The 22,867-nt window shown below is 42.6% G+C and overlaps 1 protein-coding gene across 2 annotated transcripts in view; it reads right to left on the bottom strand.

Moving 5' to 3' along the window:
* Positions 1–1,885: 1,885 nt before the first annotated feature.
* The window catches only part of Prmt3 (protein arginine methyltransferase 3), an 81,218-nt gene continuing 60,236 nt past the window's right edge, over positions 1,886–22,867 (bottom strand). For both annotated transcript variants that reach the window (XM_036203085.1, XM_036203093.1), the window contains 3 exons: positions 13,954–14,004; positions 13,672–13,759; positions 1,886–2,715 (listed from right to left, as the gene is read on the bottom strand). In XM_036203085.1, the coding sequence (XP_036058978.1) occupies positions 2,606–2,715; positions 13,672–13,759; positions 13,954–14,004 (249 nt within the window). In that variant the 3' untranslated portion in view covers positions 1,886–2,605. The remainder of the gene's footprint in view (positions 2,716–13,671; positions 13,760–13,953; positions 14,005–22,867) is intronic.

Below are 22,867 nucleotides of genomic sequence, written 5' to 3'. Positions count from 1 at the left end.
GGTCGAGTTACCCTGTTCTCACAAAAGCGGAAAGCCCACAACAATCTATGGAGCATGAGAGGAGCTGGGGAGCCTACTATAGTTGGGAGCAGGGAAGTACCATTAGCTGTGGGAGCCACATCTGACATGGGCGTGCAAGAGCAACTGTAGGAAATTCAAATAAAGAAGGTGGCAGTCCTCAGAGCACTGAACCAAAATGGCGGCACTTGGTGTGCACCAGGCAATCCTTGACCTTACCTCTCATCACAAATAGGCCTCCCTATGAGAAGAAAGCAGGTCCAGATGAAATCTGTGGCTCTGGAAGCTACAGTTTCAGTCTTTACAAATGACCCCTGGTCTTCATGACAGTGTGGGATGGCTCACATGCCTTGCTATTTCTCTGGCTAAAAGCCCTTAGCAGTAGTGTGCCACTACTTCCGGCAGAAAGAGGGTACAGAGCCCTGAGACTTATCTTACATACATAACTTCACATAAGATTCTGGCTCTTCCACCCTAAGGGGCAGGTACAGGAGGGGCACATCGGTTAATTCCAAGAAGGTAATTAAGAAAAGAAACAGGCCGGGCGGTAGTGGTGCACGCCTTTAATTCCAGGACTCGGGAGGCAGAGGCAAGCAGATCTCTGTGAGTTATAGGCCAGCCTGGGCTACAGAGTGAGCTCCAGGAATGGCGCGAAAGCTACACAGGGAAACCCTGTCTCAACCTCCCCCCTTCAAAAGAAAGAAAAAAAAAAAGAAAGCAACAACAACAAAAAACCAGATTACTTAGGAGGTGAATGCAAGAGGATCAAAGTCCAATATCATTCTTGGCTACAAAGCAAGTTGAAAGTCAGCTTGGGCTACATGAGATTCAAACAAAAAAAAACAGACAACCTTCCCCTAAGGAACACTCCCAAACACACCCCAAAAGCCAAGGACATAACTGAGCTCAAAGCTCCCAGAAACCAGCTATGTAGAAACTGGAAAAGTGACTGCCCAACCCCAGATACCCAGTGGTTGCAAAGAGAAAACAGACTCCAGTTTCAAAACAAGCTTGTCTAAGGGAAACAGCCAACTCCCCTATTCTGTCCCTAATTAAATACCTCCCCCTCCCTGTTTTTGCCAGAAAACCCCTGCTTGAAGTCATCTTCACTATGTAACTAGGCTGACATCAAACTCATAAAGAGCCACCTGCTTCTGCCTCCTGAGAGCTGGGATTAAAGGTGTACCACTATGCTTGGCAAGAGGGATAATTTTTGAGAAATACTTTTTAGCCCAGGCTGTCCTCGAACTCAGAGATCCACCTGCCTCTGCCTCCCGAGTGCTGGGATTAAAGGCGTGCGTCAGCACTGCCCAACGAGAAATACCTTTTTAAGTGGTAGAAAATATTTATTCACTGCAAGCAAAGGAAAGTAAAAGAAGAAAGAGAAGGCTGGGGCATTGCTTAGTGTTTCCCTACTATGGGGTGAGGTCCGGGGAAAAATTCTAACACTGTGAAACAAAAGACAACAACAACAACAACCTGAGGGCAATCTCTCCGTGGACAGTCCAGTTCCTTTCTTCTGCCGGGTAGGAGCCAGCCGGCCGAGGCTGGTCACTCATTGTGGTCCTGGTGACAATACTGTCATCTCCACTTATTGAGGTCCTGACCTGAACACCCGAACTGTACTAATGTAACCGGCATCTCATGAAGGGGAGTCAGGCTAAGGAAAGAGACAACTACACTGAGATCTGCAGCTTCATGGGAACCCACCTACTTCAGGGCTAGCCTGAGCCCCTGCTGATGTCTAGTTTAGACAAAGAACATGCCTGGCTGGCCTGCTGAAGTCACTATTTTCTTGAAACTGACTCCTTCCTTGACTTGCTAAATGCTTACGACCTCACAACAGGAATCAGTGTGAAGATGCTTCCAATTTTCCAATAGTTATACATTTTATTGAATATTTTTGTTCTTTTAACCCGAATAACATGATTTAATAATTATAGCAGATGCATGTGTGACCTCGGCACACAAACCTGGTCTGAAAGGCAGCATTTTTGAGAGGCATACATCTACCTCAGCCTTAAGAGGAGTCTATGGCACCTAGGCTAAGTCCTGAAGTCAGATCCTCCGGCAGTACTATCTATGGCTAGAGAATGCTGAGGAGAGACAGCTGAGAGCTGTGGGTGGCTGGAGAGGACTGGCTCAGCCTCTGCAAAGAGGATCTGGCCCCCTAGTCTTGAGATACCCTGATATTGCAGACAAGAGTGTAACTAAAAACTGTTCCTCCAGAAAGGAAATCTATAACAAAACACTGCTCTGTGCTGCTCGTTATTAAATTAAAACAAAATTTACAGTAAGAAACATATATATATATAAATCCAGGACTATTACTGTTCCAAAAGTAAGCCAATTTAAATGACTCTCAAGTTTAGCAGAAGAGGGAATTCCTTCAGCTAATCTTCCAAGCATGCTTCTGTGACTAGGATCCCCACACAGAGGCGGGAGGGCACCATACTCCACCGAGCTCCCCATTCTATCTACACTTACTACCCAGGAGCTGCAGCCCCTCCCACTGACCACCCAGGCCCACTTTAAAGATGAGAGTCATGTGTGCTTCAGGCTTTGGGGCAGCTGGAGACCATGATGGTCACTGGAGACCATAAGTCTGAGTTGAGTTGTTCAAGGTCAGGGTCACAATGAGGGAACGAGGATCCTTCTTATTCTTGTGAACTGCAATCTTTCCTTTCAAGGCTTCACCTACAAAGAAGCAAAGCACAGAGAGAGAACAGGCTGGTGTGAACATAACATCCAGTGGTTGTCTTTTTCTGTGATCACAGAGGCACAAGACATGGCTGCTGGCCTTCTGGGTGCGGCCAGTGTAAACAGAAGAACCAATAGAGGTCCAACAGTGAACACAAACAACTTCCCCAAATGAAACCTGTTCTGGGGCAAAGCCAGGCTTTCCTGAAGACTCAAAGGCATGGCCGTGTGCCTTCTAGTACGCAACCTTCATTTAACTTTTCCATCTCTCTGCAGAGTCAGTCAAAGCAACAAACAAGGCTGACAGTGGTGTCCTCAGCATCCCCTGCTCTAGTAAGACCACACCACAGCCCTAGGCACAGCTTCACACTGTGAATGGACACAATGTAGGGACGAATGATGATAGGGCGTGTGTGTGTGTGTGTGTGTGTGTGTGTGTGTGTGTGTGTGTGTGTAACCGTCTGAATGCTGAACATATGACACATGATACATTTAAAAACAAAAGCCCCACTCCAATATGGACTAAAATAGACAGCAATTCTTGGGATATGATGGTTTCATTATTCACATGCTTCATTTGTCTTTGCAAGGAGGCAAGACAGGTAGAGCAACAGAAAAAACAGTGTGGCCAGGGCACAATCCATTCAGCAAAACCTAAAAGTGACTTATACGTTGATGTGTATGTAAGTTATGTTTGCCTGAACCAAGTGGTGGCAGCGGCGGCGGCGGCGGTGGCGGCGGACACCTTTAATCCCAGCACTCAGGAGGCTAGGCGGATCTCTGTGAGTTTGAGGCCAGCCTGGTCTACAGAGTGAGATCCAGGACAGGCACCAAAGCTACACAGAGAAACCCTGTTTTTGAAAAAAAACAAAAAACAAAACTAAAAAAAAGTTATGTGTGCCTGTGGCTCTGATAGCCTCTGTGTTGTGATTATTATTTGAGACAGGATCTCACTCTATAGCCCAGGGCTGACTGGGATCTCACTATGCAGCCAAGGCTGGCCTTGCAGGTGTGAGATAACACACCCAGCCTTTTCTCTGTATCAATAAGAAAATGAAATAGCCCACCAATAGCAGCATGGCCACCAACAGTAGCATGGCCACCACTCCTAGTTCCTAGTCAAATGGTCAAAGTGGGAAAAAAGTTGTTGTTGTTGTTTTGTATTTCTGGTGCTAAGACTAAGCCTGAGCTTTGCACATGCTAAGCCAGTTCTTACCACTGAGCTGCCTACCCTGCCCCAAGCACCAGGATTTAATAAAAGAGGTCATTTGATTCTCAAGTCTGCGCCCTTCTGCTGTATAGCTATGCCTCCCATCTATCTGAAAACAGTTGTCACAGCCAAATATGCTAACAAGGACATGAAACACCCTCAGTTTCACTACCCAGTCACATCTTCCTGTAATGGCATTAGTGTCTAAATTATGCAATTCTAATAAATTAGAATATACTTATCGATTATGGCATTAACTTACAGAACAAACAATGACATTAATATTTTCACTAAATCTTAAGATAACTGCAATTTAAAATACATAGTAATGTTGTTGATTGTTCTTACCAATCCCTTTAAAAATATATATTTAGTCAGCCACACACCCTTAATCCAGCACTCAGAAGGCAGAGGCAGGCAGATCTCTCTGAGTTTGAGGCCAACCTGGTTTAAAAAGCAAATTCCAGGATAGCCAGGGCAATACAGAGAAACCCTGCCTTGAAAATCCATAATATATATATTTCATAATGTACTTGTGTGTATGGAGACCAGAGGTCAACCTTGGTTGGGTGTCTTTCTCAATTGCTTCCATTTAAAATTTTTTCATTTAATTTTGTTATTAATTCTTAGGAGTTGCATACAGTATGTTTTGATCATACTCACCCTTACCCCACCAGCTCCTCCCAGACCCATTCTCCTTCCCTTCCTACCTAGCTTTGTGTCCTTTTAGTTGTTGTTATTTTTAAGACCTCTCCTGGAACTCACTCTGTAGCCCAGGCTGGCCTTGAACGCAATGATCCGCCTGACTCTGCCTCCCAAGTGCTGGGATTAAAGGCGTGTGCCACAGTGCACAGCTTTTTTTTTTAAACTCCATCAGTCCAATATGTGCTGCTCATATACTCTTAGGTGTCTGTGTGGCCTTGTATGGAACAGGGGTGACCTACCAGGGGCGACAAAGAAAACTGGCTGCTTCTCTCCCAGAAACTATCAGTTGCCAATAGCTCCTCAGCAGGGTCCACTTTATGTTATTTTTTGTTTTCTGAGACAGGGTTTTATACTATGTAGCCTTGAGTGACCTTGAAGTCATAGAGATCCACCTGTTTCTGGCCCCCTTCCAAATGTTAGGATTAAAAGTATATGCCATCACTCCTGGCCCAACTTTACTATTTCTTGGAGAGAGGGAGCCTCTCACTACACCTAGAGCTCACAACTGGGTTAGACTAGCCAGTGAGCTTCAAGGGATCAAGCTGTCTTGGCTTCTTTAGCACTGGGATTATGGGCACATGTGGCTCCTTATATGGGTGCTGGGGATTTGAACTCTAGTCCCCATGCTTGAAGGGCAGGCACTTTACCAACTAAGCCATATCCTTTTGTAGTTTTAAACTTTTATTTTATACCAACAAACTTGGTCTGAAGTTACCGTGTACTGATTGTGAAACTGGGAAGGAGACGCCACTTAATGAATTAAATGGACTTGTTTTGGTACATAAGATAGAGAAATGGAACTCATGCTAGGTATCAACATTGAACATGAAATAAGCTACAGATCAAAATGAATGAGGAGACATGCAGGGGGTGGACTTAGCCCTGTGTGGACCCCATTCTCCCCACTGTCCGTGGACTCAGTGCATCCTCATCAGCACCCCAGTGCTTAAGGCAGAAATTCAGATGCCTTTAAAGTTTATGTCAATGGAATCTGAAAGAGCCTAAATAGTTTGAACAAGTAAGAGGACTCAACAGTTATAAAGATGGTGTCCTCCTGGCTTAAGGACAGACACATTGATCAACAGAACAAAGTGTGCGCTCAGAAAGAGGCCCATATGCATATGGCCCATTAATTTTTGACAAAGGAGCCAAGGTAATTAAATGGGAAAAGGACAGTTCTGTCAAGAAATGAAGATGGAACAACTGAGAAGATGAATCACTAACTCTTAAAATGAACACGAAATAGATTATAGACCTAAATGTTGAGAGCAAGCCTGAACGTTCCAGAAGAAACACGACATCCTTGTTGGAATCAGCTGAAGTTTTAGAATCAGCACAAAGGCACATGCTATCAGTGACTGACATAGTAAAACTCATAAAGATTTTCTATCTTTGAAAAGACATGGCAGGAATTGGGATGAAGACATTCTCAATTCCCCTGTCTGATAAAGAACTTGTTAATTTTACAAAAACAATTAATTCTCACAACTAAATGGCAACAAATAACAGACCTGAAAACTGGGCAAAAGGGCAGGATGTGGTAGCACATGACTACTGCCCAGAATTTAAGAGGCAAAGGCAGGAGCAGGATAGCAAGTTCAAAGGCAGCCTGGTCAAGCCAGGCAAGGATACACAGACTGTCTCAAAAATCCCCACAAAAGACACACATATTCCAGTAACAGATGAAAAATGATGGTGTCATGAGTAATCAGACAAATGCAAATTCCATATACAAACACAAAGCTGGGCAGTGACCCAGCCATAATCCCAGCACTCAGGAGGCTGAGGCAGGAGATACTGGATCACAGAGTGAGGCTGTCTCAGAGACACAAAGACAACAAAGAAAGTATAGATAAAATTATGCAATATAGAATTGCTAAATAACCGACTTTATTTGAAACAAAAAGTGGCAAGAAGTCACAGCACTGGTAGGAACATTAAACATACACTGCCTTAAATATGAAGCAGACATTGCTGCTGTTCCCATGTTTGAAGATAAAACAAAAGACCTCTCTTCCACAGCAATAATTTCAAAGATTAGGGTGCAATACACACTTACTGAAGTTAATTAAATGGTGTGAAGGGTCACAGTGGTAAACACATCATTCATACTGCTGAGCCCCCTTCAACTGTCCATAGAGAACTAAAGTGCCAAGGCAGTGGCTGTCACTGCAGGCTAGATAAGAGTAATTAGTCAGTGTCAGGCAGATATAAATAACCGATGCTGCTAGGAGTGCATACGGCGAGCTCTTGCTGCACATAGAGAAAAAGCTTGAGCAAGCTTGTGTAAACAACCTGAGCAAGCTCACTGTATGTGTGAGTATCAAGCAAGTGCACTGTGTGTGTAAAGACACAGCCTGATCACAATCATATTTTCAAATATAAATATGAAACAGATCAGGATTTTTTTTAATACAAAATTTTTGTGCAAGGCATGTAAAAAGCACGCATTATTTTCAGATGCAAAGAAACACCACATTAATAGGAAGTCTTCTGCAACTAAACCTTGGAGGCAGGCCTCCATCAAGCTGGAGCACCCCCAAATTCTGAAGTGGGCCATTTCTTTACAATTATTTTTAGAACTAGTCTGTAAATAAAACAAACAAAAACCTAGCGAGTTTTGCTCCGATCCAAATGGGTTCTGGCTGAATTCTTATTTCAGACATGTTAAGAACTGTTAAGAATTGGAGAAATTCTTTTTTTTTTTTTTTTCTCGAGACAGGGTTTCTCTGTAGCTTTGGAGCCTGTCCTGGACTAGCTCTGTAGACCAGGCTGGCCTCAAACTCACAGAGATCCACCTGCCTCTGCCTCCTGAGTGCTGGGATTAAAGGTGTGCGCCACCACCGCCTGGCTGGAAAAATTCTTTATTCACATTTTTTTCCCTTGTTATTTTCCTTTTCTTTTTTTTTTTTTTTTTCCCCTGTTATAAACAATCGGGGCGGAAGTAGCCCTTGACTTTCCTTTTTTTTAAAGATTTATTTATTCACTATGTATACAGAAGAGGGCGTCAGATCTCATTACAGATGGTTGTGAGCCACTATGTGGTTGCTGGGAATTGAACTCAGGACCTCTGGAAGAGTAGTCGGTGCTCTTAACCTCTGAGCCATCTCTCCAGCCCTCCTTTTCTTTTTATTTCTTTTAAAATTGGAGACAGGGCGGTGATGGTGCACGCCTTTAATCCCAGCACTCGGGAGGCAAAGGCAGGCGGATATCTGTGAGTTCCAGGCCAGCCTGGGCTACCAAGTGAGTTCCAGGAAAGGCACAAAGCTACACAGAGAAACCCTGTCTCAAAAACAAAAACAAAACAAAACAAAACAAAAAACAAAAAAATTAAAAAATAAAATAAAATTGGAGACAGAGTCTCACTGTATATCCCTGACTGGCCTGGAACTCTGTATGTAGACCAGGCTAGCTTTGAACTCAAGAGATCTACCTGCCTCTGCCTCCCTAGTGTAAACTATGTGGTCTAGCCATCTTCCTGCTTTCTAGGTATTCAGTCTACCTCACAGGGAGTGAATCTAGTTTATCAAATAACACTGGCCATTGTTGAAGATATAAGCACAGAAACAGACATATGCATACATAAACCATCTAGGAAGAATAACTGCATGGCTACACTTACAATGTATTACATGAGTGTATGGTGGTACACACCTATAATGCCAGCATTCAAGAAGAGGCAAAAGGATTGGAAGTTCAGTTATCCTCAAGTACACAGTGAGTTCAAGGACAGATTGGGCTACTTGAGACCCTGCTTCAAACAAATAGCTTGCACGTTACATCATGGATACCAAAATTCCTGTTTTAAAATTTCCAGAATAGAAGACTCTTAGCTCGAACTCTACCTAAAAACCTGCCATGCATAAAACCACACACAGAAAATTCTTTTCAGCCATGCAAGACAAAATCCAAACAACCTGCTCAAGTCCAGCAACACAGTAAGGACCCCAAGCACAATGGAGCTGGCAAGATGGCCACATAGCAGTGAGTTAAGTGCCCTGGCATTGTACCACCCTAAGTGTCAGAAGAACTGGACTTAAGCGAGCGATTATTCTCTTACTGTAGTCCCTCAGCACAGCAATATTGATATGCCTAACACTAACAGATAAAATCGAAAGGCTAAGGACTCATGCCAATAGAACTCAGCACAGCCCAAGAGGCTGCAGCAGCAGATGTATGTACAAGCTGACCTGGAGAGGAGAGTAAGGGAGCCATTGATTGAGGACAACCAGTACGACTCCCAAAAGTGAGCAGAGCTCAAGTGGACCTCACACAGGAAAGCCACAGCAGCTGCTATGCAGAAGACTATCTTGACTAAATCCGTGGAAGTTCTTAAGAAAACAGGACAATGAGCTAATAAGAAATGACCAATCTATGAGTTGCAGAGATGCAGCTCAGTGGTAGAGTGCTCACCAAGGCATCTGTGAAGCCCTGGGTTTGATTCCCAAGCACAAAACCCCCAACCAGAAAATGTAGCTGGAGCATGAGTTAGTTTGGGAGCCCTGAAAGAGTGCAGCTGGGAAGGATAAAAGACAAGAATTCTTTATAAACAGCTTTGGGAAAGTCTGAATTTTATCTGGAAGAAACTGTCCAACCAGGGAGTTTAAAATTTTGATGGCATATACAGTTCAGAGTCTTGCCAACATTCCCTTTCATTTTGCCACTCCAAAAGTCTCAAAAGATGACCTATTGACCATGTGCTTTATAGTTAAAGCCTTTAAATTTACATGTCTAGTTCTGGTGTTGGTTCAGCAGGTAAACGCATTGCCACCAAGCCTGAGTGAGGACCTGAATTCAATCCCTGGGATCCACATTGTGGACAGGGGGAACCAGCTCCCTAAGCTATCCTCTGACTGCCACATGTGCACCTATATATACAAATAAATAAAATGTAATACAAGTTTTTGTTGACAAACCAGACGGCAGCTACAATCCATTGAGTGTTTGTGTTTGTCTATGTATATGGTGCAGAGAGTGGACCAACACACAGCGCACTTCTACATTGACTAGGATTTAAGTTCTCTCAGTAATGTTCTGTAGTTCTAATGGACAGGTCTTAAACACTTCCTTTTAAAACTATTGGTTTATTTAATGTGTGTATATGCACACACGTTCATCACTCTGTGAGTGTGTGTGTGTGTGTGTGTGTGTGTGTACACATGCGGAGATCCATACCTGTGAGTTGATTCTCTCCTTCCACCATGTGGGTCTCAAGGACTGAACTGAGATTGTCAAGCTTGACAGCAAGCATCTGGACCCACTGAGCCATCTTGTCAGCTCTCTGATGTGGGTCTGAGTCTCTTCTCTCTTCATTCTCTCTATGTAGTATTTCCTTCAGGTCTGCCTTACAAAGGTATTTTGTTAAATCTGTTGATCAGCAATTTATACTATTTGTTTTATGTGTGAGTTTATCTTACTAGACTTTCAATTTGTGGGTTTCAGTTATTACCAAGTGTAGAAAATTTGACTATTATGTCATAACTACTTTTTGCCCTATGTCTCTTCTTCCTGCTTTTCTTAGGGACTTCTGCGACTATACTGAGGACAGGACATTTAAAATTTCCCTACATAGTGAGAAACTCAGTACTTGTAGTTAAATCTCCCCCTCATTTTGACATCTACCAATCATCTCCAATCTATTCTCTTTATCACTCAAGCATCTATCTTTCACTCTATTATCCATCTATTTATCTACCTGAGAAATGCTTTTTTCTTTCTTTCTTTCTTTCTTTCTCTCTCTCTCTCTCTCTCTCTTTATTTATTTATTTATTTATTTATTTATTTATTTATTTTTTCCGAGACAAGGTTTCTCTGTGTAGCTTTGCGCCTTTTTCCTGGAACTCACTTGGTAGCCCAGGCTAGCCTCGAACTCACAGAGATCCACCTGACTCTGCCTCCCAAGTGCTGGGATTATAGGCGTGTGCCACCACCGCCCAGCCGAGAAATGCTTTTTTCAAGGCAGGGTCTCACATAGCTCAGGCTAGCTTTGAACTGACTATGAAGCAGGGGATGACTCTAATCACTCACACCTCTATCTTAGGCATTTGCCAGTACCCAGCTCATTTTCAAAGCACTTTCATGGACTGTCAAGTTTAATGACCTGATACTAATCTCGCAGTCTTCCACTAAGATACCTCTGTCCACCTAGAGAGTGACATTAGGGTGTAATGTCTTCTTGCGCACTCATTTCATGTAGAAAATATACTTATTTCAATGTGCTTCTCTGCTAATCCTGTCATTGCTGGGTCTTTATGAGCTCATATTTTCTTGCATTTGGTGTCTGACCAAATGCCGCTGTGAAGGACTTCACGGGGAGTGGCGGGTTTCATCATTTCCCTTATGGTCAAGGTGCTTCTTGCACTTTAGTTCCCTGAGGCTCATTTCAAAGCTTTGCTGGGTGCATGCAGGTAACGGGGATGACACATTCCCACCACAAAGGGATGGCCTTTCTTGAGTCCCTACTGAAGGAATACAGTTGGTAAAAGCAGCATTCGGGCAACCTCTGCGAACCACGAGAGTCACGGTGAACTGCAGTGTTTGGGTTTGACTGTCTGCCCTTGTGCACCTATCCAATGTGCTCTCTCATCAGCCTTCTATGCAGCATTAGAGTTTTTGTCTCATCTGCTTGTCCTCTTTAGATTTTTGCCCTACAACAAACTTCTAGCCTCTGTTCATTAAAAGGTGTTAAGTTGGTGAGGCTAGAGGGCAGCCTTAGCATCACACATGTGCTTCATAACACTAGGAAAAGCCCGGAGGTGAAGCATGCACCAGTCATCTTGAGGGTAACTAGAAGAGTAGATACAATTTCAAATTCTGACCAGTTATCAAGTACTTATTTGCAAGCTTAAAGGCTATCTTCCATCTCCCTCAAGTCTAAAACACAAAAGGTGGGTGGGCCTGCTTTTAACATCCTAGAGTTAAAATGACAAAGCTCGCCACAAGAAAGACTTCAAGTTTTCATGCAAGGCTAACATGAGCTGCAAAAATGAAAGCAAAGTTGCATCCAAAGTCCTCATCTGTGTTAGTCTTGGGTCAGCTGGGCTAGGCTTCACAGAATGTCAAGGTCTCATTCCCACAGACAGCACTGAAACCTGGAGTGAGAGGTGCCAGGACATACAGCTGTCCTTTAATGCCTCATCTGCACCTACATTCTATTTATGCAGCAACAATAAAATCACAGCCATCTCAGAGTGTCAGGAAATAGGATACAGAGCTTAGCATAATGGGGATATGCAGTCCCTGCTCGGCTTCATCAAATCCTAACACTGGAACACAGATTCTTCAATTTTAAACGTAGCAGTAAGTATCTCTGACATTGAACCCCTTTGCAGCCTGCTAAGTCTGAACATCTGTCTGGAGCCATTCCCATATATGACAACAGAACTTATGCTCCTGCTGCTGGACACTACCAAGTCTCAACGTCCCCTCCCCACACCTTCCCTGGGTGTGTTTTCAACAGTCTCTCAACATATGGTCACAGAAATCTTTACAGTGCTTTGTAGAAATGAGAAAAGTGAAAATAAGTTGAATGATGGCAGAGAAAAGATGAGTAAGTAAATGTGGCAGCTACATGGAAGAGGTAGAGAGGCCGTCATGCTGTTGATGATGGTAAAGAGGGAGCTGAGACAGAAGGATTGCTCTGAGCTTGAGGCCAGCCCGGGCTCCAGAATGAGACCTTGCCTCAAAAACAGTAACAAAGCCAGGTGGTGGTGGGGTGGTGGCGGCGGTGGCTGTGGCAGTGGCAGTGGGAGCAGCTGTGCATGCCTTTAATCCCAGCACTCGGAGGCAGAGGCAGGCGGATCTCTGTGAGTTCAAGGCCAGCCTAGTCTCCAGTTAAGGCAACAAAACTACACTGAAAAACCCTGTTTCCAAAAAACAAAATAAACAAACAAACGTATGTCAGATAAATAATGCTGTTTATGTAAATATCATTCACAAACAAAATGAGAGAAGCTGAGGCAGTGAAAGACTCTTCCAATACCCCACTTACATGCAGTCTTATGAGTGTAACTATTTGCATACACATATAGAGAAAGTTGAAGCAACCAGCTTCAGCATAGACCCTTCCTTCCTCTACTGAAATTCTTTATACAAAGCTGCCGCAGTCCAGTAACCACTGAGTCTTACACATTCTATTGCTGATAGTGGCTTAACCACTTAGGAAATAAAACATTTTCTTTTAGTCATATATGCATGCTATCACTTACTAGTTACTGCTTAAAGGAACACTTTCTAGAGGCTAGAGAGATGGCTCAGCAGTTAAGAGCATTTGTTGTTTTTGCAGAGGACCTGGGTCCCAGTACCATATGGTGGCTCACAACCATCTGCAACTCCAGTTCCAGGGGCTCCAGAGGCCTCTTCTTATCTCCACAGGCACATGCATATATGCAGTACACATATATACATGCAAACAAACTATCACATGCATACAATAAATTTTAAATTTTTTTCCTGAATTATCTGTTAGTTTTGAGGTACATAATATTCTTTATTTTAGAAGGTAAAAATTAGACTTAAGGTTTGACCATGTTACTTAATGGTTGAATGCTTGGCTAGCATGTGTGAAACTACAGGTTTAATCCCTAGCTCCTAAAAACAGAGCAAAACAAAACAAAACAAAAACAAAAAACAAACAAGCAAGCAACAAACCTGAGACTTAAAATTGGAAACTTGTCTTAAAATATAGATTTTTTAAAAAAACTTATTTATTTAGTGTGTGTATGTGTGTGTGTTGGTATACTATGTATGTATGGGTATCTGCTGAGGCCGGAAGAGAACACTGGATCCCCTGGTGTTGGAGTTATAGGTGGTTGTGTGTCACCAGATATGGGTGCTAGAATACGAAGCTGGGTCCACTGGAAGAGCAGCAAATGCCATTCACAACTGAGCCATCTCTTCACTCCTTAAAATACGTTTGGAATCAAATACTAAAATCCTTTAAACACACAGGTAGGCATCTCTAAGACCTCCCACCTCAGCATCTGTTATGTTCTTCTGAGTGACCACCATTCCCCCAGAATGAAGGCAATGTTACTCACCTGCTTTAACCGAAAATGGTTTTTCCAGCAGAAACACTGTCTGTTTCCAGTGTGTTTTGGTGCTCTGAGGGCCCGTAGAGAACACGACCTGCATTGGTAAAGTTCAGAAGTATCTGATGAAGTACACGATTTTTAATATCATGGTACATTAATCTACTACATCAAATACAAGCTGTGACTGCTTACTACAGCAAAATGCTTCTGATCAAACACCTTGGGGCACAAATCAAACAGAGTACTCCGCACAATTAATCCTTATGAATAACTCATGATGATACTTACCCTGTTGTGGCAATTCTTCTCAAAATATATATCAAAATACCCAGCAACTGCCTGTGATTTTAAAAAAGAATATGATTGATTATTAAACTAATTACATGATGCAATCATTAACTATTCAGCCTTTTAAGACTTGACAAATTAGAAACCATCTCAAAGACTAGACACCTCACAAACTTATTTATTTGTCACAATCTTTCTAGGAAAAGATGTTGTAAGTAAAATGAAGAATATAATTAGCTTTTCCCCATAGAACAGTATGATAATAAGGGTAACAAGGCTAATCAAACAATCAATAAATGGCTTATCAGAGAAATAGTCAAGCAAGACTGCCTAAGGTAAGAGGCTAGAAACAGAGGCCAGCGAGGCTGCCTGAACAGACTTCGGCTGAAAAGCTGGCAGACAGTTAGGGCAGCCACCCTGCACCCTCCAGCTCTCCTCAGCTAGGAGTGCCAGAACTCGGTCCAGACTGATCCACAGAAACATGGTCTATGAGATCATGGCTACAGTTTGGTGTGGGTTACAAGAAAAGCTCTGTTATGCAACTCACTTAATTTCTTTTCATCTAGTTCATACAGCTCTAAAGCAAATTATAATAGCTTTGTGATGGGACTAGTAGATGTAATTTTTAAATAACTATTTATTATAAAAATATAATGAGCATAAATCACAGTACTCAAAACTGCACTTACAAAAATATTAAACATATATATGTTTTTGACAAAATATATGTGGAAAACATATATATGAGGAAAAACATTAAAATTAACTATAAAGATTATTAGGACAATACAAGAAAGTCTCCAGAAAAAAATTAGCACATTCAGATAAATATATATTTCACATTTGAAAAAGGATTTATTTTTGTTTTATGTATATGTGTGCTTGCATGTAGGTATGGACACCATATGGTAATGATTCACATGAGACAATTATTGATAAACATGATGAATAATCCAAAATTGAAAGTTTAAGTCTTTTTCATTGATGGACAGACCAAGGTGGGCTTGAGCCTCTGAAAAGTATCTTGGTGCTCATGCTCATGCTCAGGGATACAGCATTTTACAGGCAAAAACCACAAAGGTACATCAGAATTCAACAGGGTCAGAGTAACCTTGAAATGTTCATTCCTGGCAGACGATAGTAGTTTGTCTGTCTGTCTGTCTGTCTGTCTGTCTGTCTTTCTCTCTCTCTCTAACCCAGGGCCTTGTGCTTGCTAGGCAAGTGCTCTACCACTGAGCTAAATCCCCAACCCGGATAGCCCGGATAGTATTTACTTTAGACATACCTTGCCAATTATTTTGGCTAATATACCTGGACCATCAAGGTCATAGCAATTTCAAATGTGTTGCCAAGGCAGAAGGAAGAATGGTGGGGGGCATGAGGTAGTGGGCTAAGAACTGTCTAAGCAAACACAAAATGGAGTCAGACCAGGATGGCCTTATTTAGTCATTTCAATGTGTATCTGACGTCTGGGAACCAGAAGAGGGCAAAGGTCCCCCAAACTGGAGTTACAGGGGTTGTGAGCTTTTGAAAGTGGGTGTTGGGAAGTGAACCTGGGTCCTGGGCAAGACCAGCATGAGCTATTGACCACCAAGGCATCTCTGTAGCTCAATTCTACCTTTGTTTGTTTGAAACTTAAATGTTACCATTCCCTTTTCTTTCATAATGGATTAGGTGGACTTAATCTGTTTTCAAAACTGGCATTAAATTAAGCTTACAAATTGTTAAAAATAAGGCATTGATTATTGAAAATTCACCATCAGGCCAATTTGTGTGCTCTGCTGCTTTTGCAAAGAATGTGGAATTTTATTGATCTTGGAGGGCTAAGTCACATTGAGTCCGAAGCAAATTCAATACGTAACCTTGAAGTTCATTGCATTTTAGACACCAAGAGGGAATGGAAATGCTGTTGATACTTCTGCCAAACAGAATCACAAGCAGAGGTTCTCGGACACAGACTATCCTGGAGAGCCATGAGGCTATCTCGAGCTTCTGTAACAAATCCCCGTGTCTTAAATACCTACAGCACTTTTACAGATGAGGGAGCTGCTTTTGTAAGTAGATTCCTGCGTGCTTGCCTTTTCACCACTACATTCCTGGTGCCTGGCCCACAGCATGTAATAAAGATTTGCTGGATGGTGCTGAGTAGACACAACTTGAGTGCACCACTCACCACACTCATCACACTCTGCCCTATCAGGGTGCAGTCTGCTTAAGAGCAGGGCTGAGGCATGGCTCACATTCTAGACTTCTCACCCAGCATCATTTTATGTAGCTCTCAAACATTATTAAGTACATTTTAAGTTCTCTGTCTCTTAAACACAGCTAGCCTTATGTAGTTAGGATAACTGACTAAATCATTGTACTTTGTACACTGATGATTCACCAAAGAAATGAATAGAAATAAAGAAAATTGGTAAGAATCTAATGTTTTATGCTGTTTTGTTTTGTTTTGTTGCTGTATGTTTTTAAGACTGGCTTATTTAGAAAAGGAGAATGACTAGGTACAATCTTCCTCTGGGAAGAGATCGGGGACCAGGGACTGAGTCAAGTACTAATGGCTAAAGATTTACTCAATCATGCCCACACAATAGAATCTTCATTAAGAACCCATAAGAAGGAGATTCAGGGAATATTCAGACTGGTAGATGCATCTGTGTGCTAGAACAGGGGTTCACAGTGCCTTTGTGGCAAGGGCAACTCTAGTGCTGGGAATTTTCAGACCTGCTCTTGTGTCTATCCTAAGACACTGGAAAAAGCAAACTGCTTAAAACCAAGGAGGGTGGGGATCTGCAGCCCAGCTCGACAGAAGGGTAGGTGATGTGGAAATCTACCACTGGTGAATGAAATGTGGGGCTATTCAGGCTGAGACCTTAATGCATGGAATCTGCACTATATAAACCAAGTAGTTCAGAAATGATATCATAGGACACCTGGCAGGTGTCTGACAATGGGAAGGTTGGTGAAAAATCAGACATTTGGTGTTCAGTGTGTAGACAGAGAAATGGTTTTCTGTAGGTGACTGCAGACTGGTGAGACAGTCACAGCATGCTATTAGGTGGCAGGCAAACCCGGTGTGTGCATGTGTGACCACAATGCACCTGTGAAGAAGCTCACCTAGGGGTGCCGGGTGATGACTTTGAATTATTCGTGTTTGCTCTTATGGGGAATAGGTAACTGTGACTACTACTTCTTTTTACCTGTAACATTACACAGACATACACTTCAACCACCACCCCATCTCAGCTCCCCCAAAGACTGGCCCAATGACTGTCTCACATGCAATAAGAACGGACTGACCTGGGAGGAGTCACCTCTCCCCTAATTAACAACACCATAATAACAACACTTTCCAATGAAGAGAGAGCACAAAGAGGCAAGAGAAAGTGTAGACGATAAGAAAGACATTTCTCAAATCCAAGATGCATTAAAACATACACACACACACACACACACACACACACACACACACACACACACAGAGAGAGAGAGAGAGAGAGAGAGAGAGAGAGAGAGAGAGAGAGAGAGAGAGAGAGAAAACTACTTCTCCAACTCTGCTTTTTATAAAAGTAGACTGTCAATCAATCACCTGGCAGGACAGCCAGAATGATGACAGAATGCCAGTCTGAATAGTACTGTTCAAAGTACAAAGATACCTTAGAGCTGTCTTCTAACCCCAAACAACTGCCTATGAATTTCAGCTAAAAAAATCAAAGATGAAGCGGATCTGCCCACCCCCACCACAAACAGTGAAAGAAATATTGATGAACTTGGGGTAACAAGAAACAAACAAGAGAGAGAGAAAGAGAGAGAGAGAGAGAGAGAGACTGTCTGTGTGTATGTGTGTGTGTGTTTTGGTGACCAGCATCTGGAACCCTCCTGACCTACTCCCCTCTCTGAATGTGCATCTGCCTCTGCTTCCTCAGTAGGCCTGTCATCACAATGGCATCTGGAGACCCAGACCCCAGAAAACCAAGGGGACTTAGGAAACGTTGAGCAGTATCTGCAGACAGCCTACTCTTCAGTGTGCTTTCCTAGGACCAAAAATGCAGAACACATTGGCTCTGGAAAGCCAAAGGGGAGTTTCTGGACTTGTTTGAGACAGGGTCTCACTGTGTAGCCCAGGTTGGCCCTAAACACATGCTCCTCCTGACTCAGTCCAAGTGTTGGGACTATATTTTGTTCTTAGATAGACCAAGCTTTACCATGCCTCAGTCTTCTTCTTCTCCCTTTGTGTTAGTAATCTGTCCTTATCTGTGCTTGCTCGATTTATTTTAATTTCAGTTACTCAAGGACCACTGTATTCTAAAAACAGTAAATCAATTCTAGAAATCGTCACAAATGTAAAGTAATTTACTATAGTATTATGTTATAACTGTCCTCTTTTAATACTGTTACCCTTTCACTGTGCACTGTGCTTTGAATGTATGGTAAACTTTACTGGAGACATTCATGTGTATGTGTTGGCTAGTACATGAGATACATTGGTGTGGGAACTGTCCATGATTTCAGGCACTCAGGGGGCTATGAGATAAGTGGTTCTTAGAAACAGGAAGAAGACTCAACCTCAAATGCAGTTGTGGAAGCCAGCTGAACTATGGCTGGAGCTCGGACTTCTACAGAGCCATTGTTTTCAATCAAATGTCAGCTAGTTTGAGAACAAAACTATTCCATCCAGAGAATATAACGTTGCTACTGCTTTTCAATTACAGTCCCACCATCTTGTTGCCATCACTGTGACAGCCTGTCTTAGGTCCTCCAAGCACTAACATTCTACTTTCTTTTTTGTTTTTGTTTTTTGACACAGTGTTTCTCTGTGTAGCCCTGGCTGTTCCAGAGCTCACTACATAGACCAGGCCTGCCTCTGCCTCCTGAGTGCTGGGATTAAAGATGTGTACTAGCACACCTGGCACCAGGTGCTAATTTCAATGACCTATATTCTCCCCTGAAGTCAAACACAAAACTCCATTACTACCACAGAGAACTGGAAATGGAGACATCTAGGAAATAGCAGTGAATGACTGGAGCTGAGCTGAGGGAGAGCAGGTGGCTCAAAGGTAGACACAGAGCACATTTCTGTTAGTTTCCCTTAGATACCTTGTCAGCAGCAGTAGGGACTGCTTGGGAGAAAGAGGTATCAAAATTAGCTGGCTAATTTACAAAGTCAGGGTGATAATTAAATACTACACCCCACCCCACCCCAACGCACAATATACTCAGCTTTCTCAGTCAGAGGCTTTAGCTCCAAGGCTTGGAGGCCAAGAGGGGGAATGAGCAGCCATCCATGACATGGTAAAAAAGTGAGATGGATAATGATGACAGAGGACAGTATGAAAGGAGAGATTGGTGGACAGTGATTCTAGGATAGGTGACCACTCTTGACATTGCTGAGAATCTTTTAATTCTGACGTTTGAGGCACATGAGGAAGTAGTCAGTTATTGTGGAGAACACTATTCCAGAGGGAACTGCTCATGTCTCTTGTGGATGTCACAGAAGAAAATAACACTAAGCAGTTACAAATAGAACCATTTTAAGTCTCTTTTAAGCCACATTTTTGCTTGTTTTACTTTGTATGCATAAAAGTAAGCAGTTCATTTTACATTCATGCATTTGGAGAATAATGAGGCAGATTAAACAAATGACTTTTTCATGTGTGTCAGTGCGATGGGTCTTTTTACAAAGGGGACACCCATGTGTGCATGGAAGAAGATGGCAGCCAATGAAATGAAATCAGTCTAGACTCTAGACTGTATGAGGAGGAAGGAAATTAAAAATCATCATGATCACTATCACCTGTAGGGGGTAATTCATCATTTCTGTTCCTCTTTGGTATCATGTTCCACCAGCGCGTGGTTACAGCAGATACAATTAGGCAGCTGGCCACAGCCGTGGAGGATAATGTGCTTTTGATGGAGTTTATTCAAGCATGGAGAAACAGAGCTTGTAATCCATGTGGCAGGATCTCTGCAGCAAAAGCACAATTCATCTGCTGTGGAGTATTTCTTTCAAAATCTCAACACTGAATTTAAACGCCAACAAACGTTTGAAGGGTCTAAAGCAAGCAGGGGAAGGTTCAGGGCTTATATCATAATACAGAAACGCACGGAACACAAACACGGACATTGACACGCTGCTGAGCAGACTGCAGTGCTGTGATGACTGGCACAGAGATCAGCCAATGTGAAAGCCACAGCTTTCTCCCGAGGCTGACTATGCCTTAAATTATAGACTCTTTCTTCTTCAATTAATTTCTCTTTTACCCCAAGAGCGAATTTGCGTTTCTGTTTGCTGCTGTGATCCCTCTAGGGGACAATGCATGTTAAGTGCCGTGCAACTCCCGAGGGGCAATGCCAGCCTGAGGGTGTTTGGAAAAGGACTGAACAACATGGGAGACAACAAAACACACAAAATGCCTAAAAAGACCTCTTTCTGCAAAATCTCACCACGAAGCTAACTTATCCCCAGATATTTATCGGCTGGAAGGCCTTTTCAGGTTTAGATCACGTCCTTTTATTATTTCACATTGCTTATTAACATGATTTTAGGAGCAAATTGAATCATCTTTTCAGAGTTTACAGTAGAATTTACTTTAAAAAAAAAAAAAAAACAACCACGTTATGTTACCTAAAGTGGACTTTGGTACTCCTGCTTCAGACTCCTGAGTAGCTATGTCTAAAGACAAGTACAACTGTCCTCACCTAAAACAAGCATCTGACATTTTGTACACTGTTACTTTAACACATCTAATTGTATATTTCATCTGTCATGTATAAGCTATTGTTTTATGTAGTTAGTATTTTACCTTTAAAATATTAATAGTATTACTCCTATTTGGCTCTTTGGAAACAGGTTCTTATACAGGCCAGGCTGGTCTCAAACTCACTCCACTGCTGATCTCCCATCTCCCAAGTTCTGGGCTAAAAGGCTAAGTCACTATGCCTGGCTTAAAAGTTTCTCAATGTATTATGTGCATGTAGAAAAATACAATTGAATGCACAATTCAGTGAGCTTTCAAACCAGCTTTAGTTGTGAAATTCAAACTCAAATTAAGAAACAGAAAGCAGCTGGGTGTGGTAGTGCACATCTTTAATCCAAGCACTTGGGAGGCAGAGGGAATCTCTGTGAGTTCAAGGCCAGCCTGTTCTACAGAGGGAGTTCTAGGACAGCCAAGGCTACACAGAGAAACCCCGTTTTAGAAAAACCAAAACCAAAACAAACAAAAGATTAGAGGCATATGGCACTTTGTTTAATCCTTGAAACTTTACTGGAGCAGAGCTTAGGGTTGGTTTATTCTCTTTTAGTATTATACAATGGAAGAATATTTGTTGAAGTGCTTTTTATCACCCCCCCCCTTTTTTTTAAAACCTAGGCTTTGTAGCCCAGGCTGACCTGAAAGTCAAAATCGCCCTGCCTCAGCTTCCCAAGTGCTGGGATATTCTTTCTGGGCTCTATCATTGCCACTGAGAAGTCTACTTGCTGGCTTTAGGTACAGACCCCATGTCCGGGCTCTGTCATTGCCACTGAGAAGTCTACTTGCTGGCTTTAGGTACAGACCCCATGTCCGGGCTCTATCATTGCCACTGAGAAGTCTACTTGCTGGCTTTAGGTACAGACCCCATGTCCGGGCTCTGTCATTGCCACTGAGAAGTCTACTTGCTGGCTTTAGGTACAGACCCCATGTCCCACTTGTTTGGCTGGCACCTCCAGCTCACTCCCACATGATCCGGAAAGCCCCATTCCTCTGTCTCTGTCTTTCCAAACCCCACCGTCAGAGTCTAAGGACAAAGGAAAGGTGCCAAAAAGCAACTGCAGCTTCCTCCCCTGATGTTGCCGGCTGCCCAAGTCATGCCTAAAGGGCTCATTTTTGACCACAGTTGGGCACAAACCCAAGCTTGTGGAGGACACACCATCATACCTCGCCTACAACCTATAAAGTCTCCCTGCTTTTGTTTGTGGGCACAGCTCTTATCTCTGAGACTGGAGAACTTGCCCAGGAGTTTCTTTGCTCAAATAAACCTATTATTATACTTTCTCAATTCAGCTTGATCTGGCTTACTGTTTTGGTGGAGAAAAGTCAGAAAGCCTACTACCCTAACTATTTTTAAAGTACTCTCCTTGGATTATGAGTTTTTTTTCCTGAATGGGTCTAGGGTTTCTTCTTCCCTTTTAATTGAGACAGAATTCACATACCATAAAAACTACCCATTTAAATAAGCATGAAGTCATGTTCTTCAATGCAGCCAGAGCTGTGTAGCACCACAGCCTTAGTACATACTACACCAGTCCATGCCTCCATTTGCCTGTTCTGAATTATCCACATGGAAGGACTCTCACAACAGGCCATGCTGTACCCGGTCTCCTTCCCTAAGCACAGTGCTGCAGGTTTTATCTGCACTTCATTTCTTCATTTTTCAATTTTGTATCTTGAGACAGAGTCCCCTGTAGCTCAGAGTAGCCTTGAACTCTCTATCTAGCCAAGAATAGCCTTGATCTCCAGATCCATGAAGATTATAGGTGTGCCCTAATCCTTGTTTTCTCCAGTATTTTCTGAATGTATCTCAATTTGTTACTGATCCTTCTGCATTTTAGTTCCTGAGAATAACTGCTGTGAAAGGTACCATGAACTGAGAGCCACAACAAATCCTTCCCTCCTTGGGTGTTTGTCAGGGTTATTTCATCATAGCAATAGGAATGGTAGTGAGGACATGTCTCGTCCTTGTCCTTGCATCTCCTGAGTTATTTTCTTTTGGTGTGAAGCCCAGCTCACAGACTCTTTCAACACTATGAAGGTCTGCTGCTAATTTGTACTCTACTGAGTTTCAGAATGTTTGCTTCTTTTTCACATTGGGTACCTTATTTTTCAAAATGTTTTAAGTCCTTTCCTCCTGAACATATCAAGTCTAGTTGATTGGA

The sequence above is a fragment of the Onychomys torridus genome, chromosome 1, assembly GCF_903995425.1.
Source record: "Onychomys torridus chromosome 1, mOncTor1.1, whole genome shotgun sequence".
Taxonomy (NCBI): domain Eukaryota; kingdom Metazoa; phylum Chordata; class Mammalia; order Rodentia; family Cricetidae; genus Onychomys; species Onychomys torridus.
Note: the sequence above shows the minus strand (reverse complement) of the source record. Positions and strands in the feature narration are given on the sequence as shown.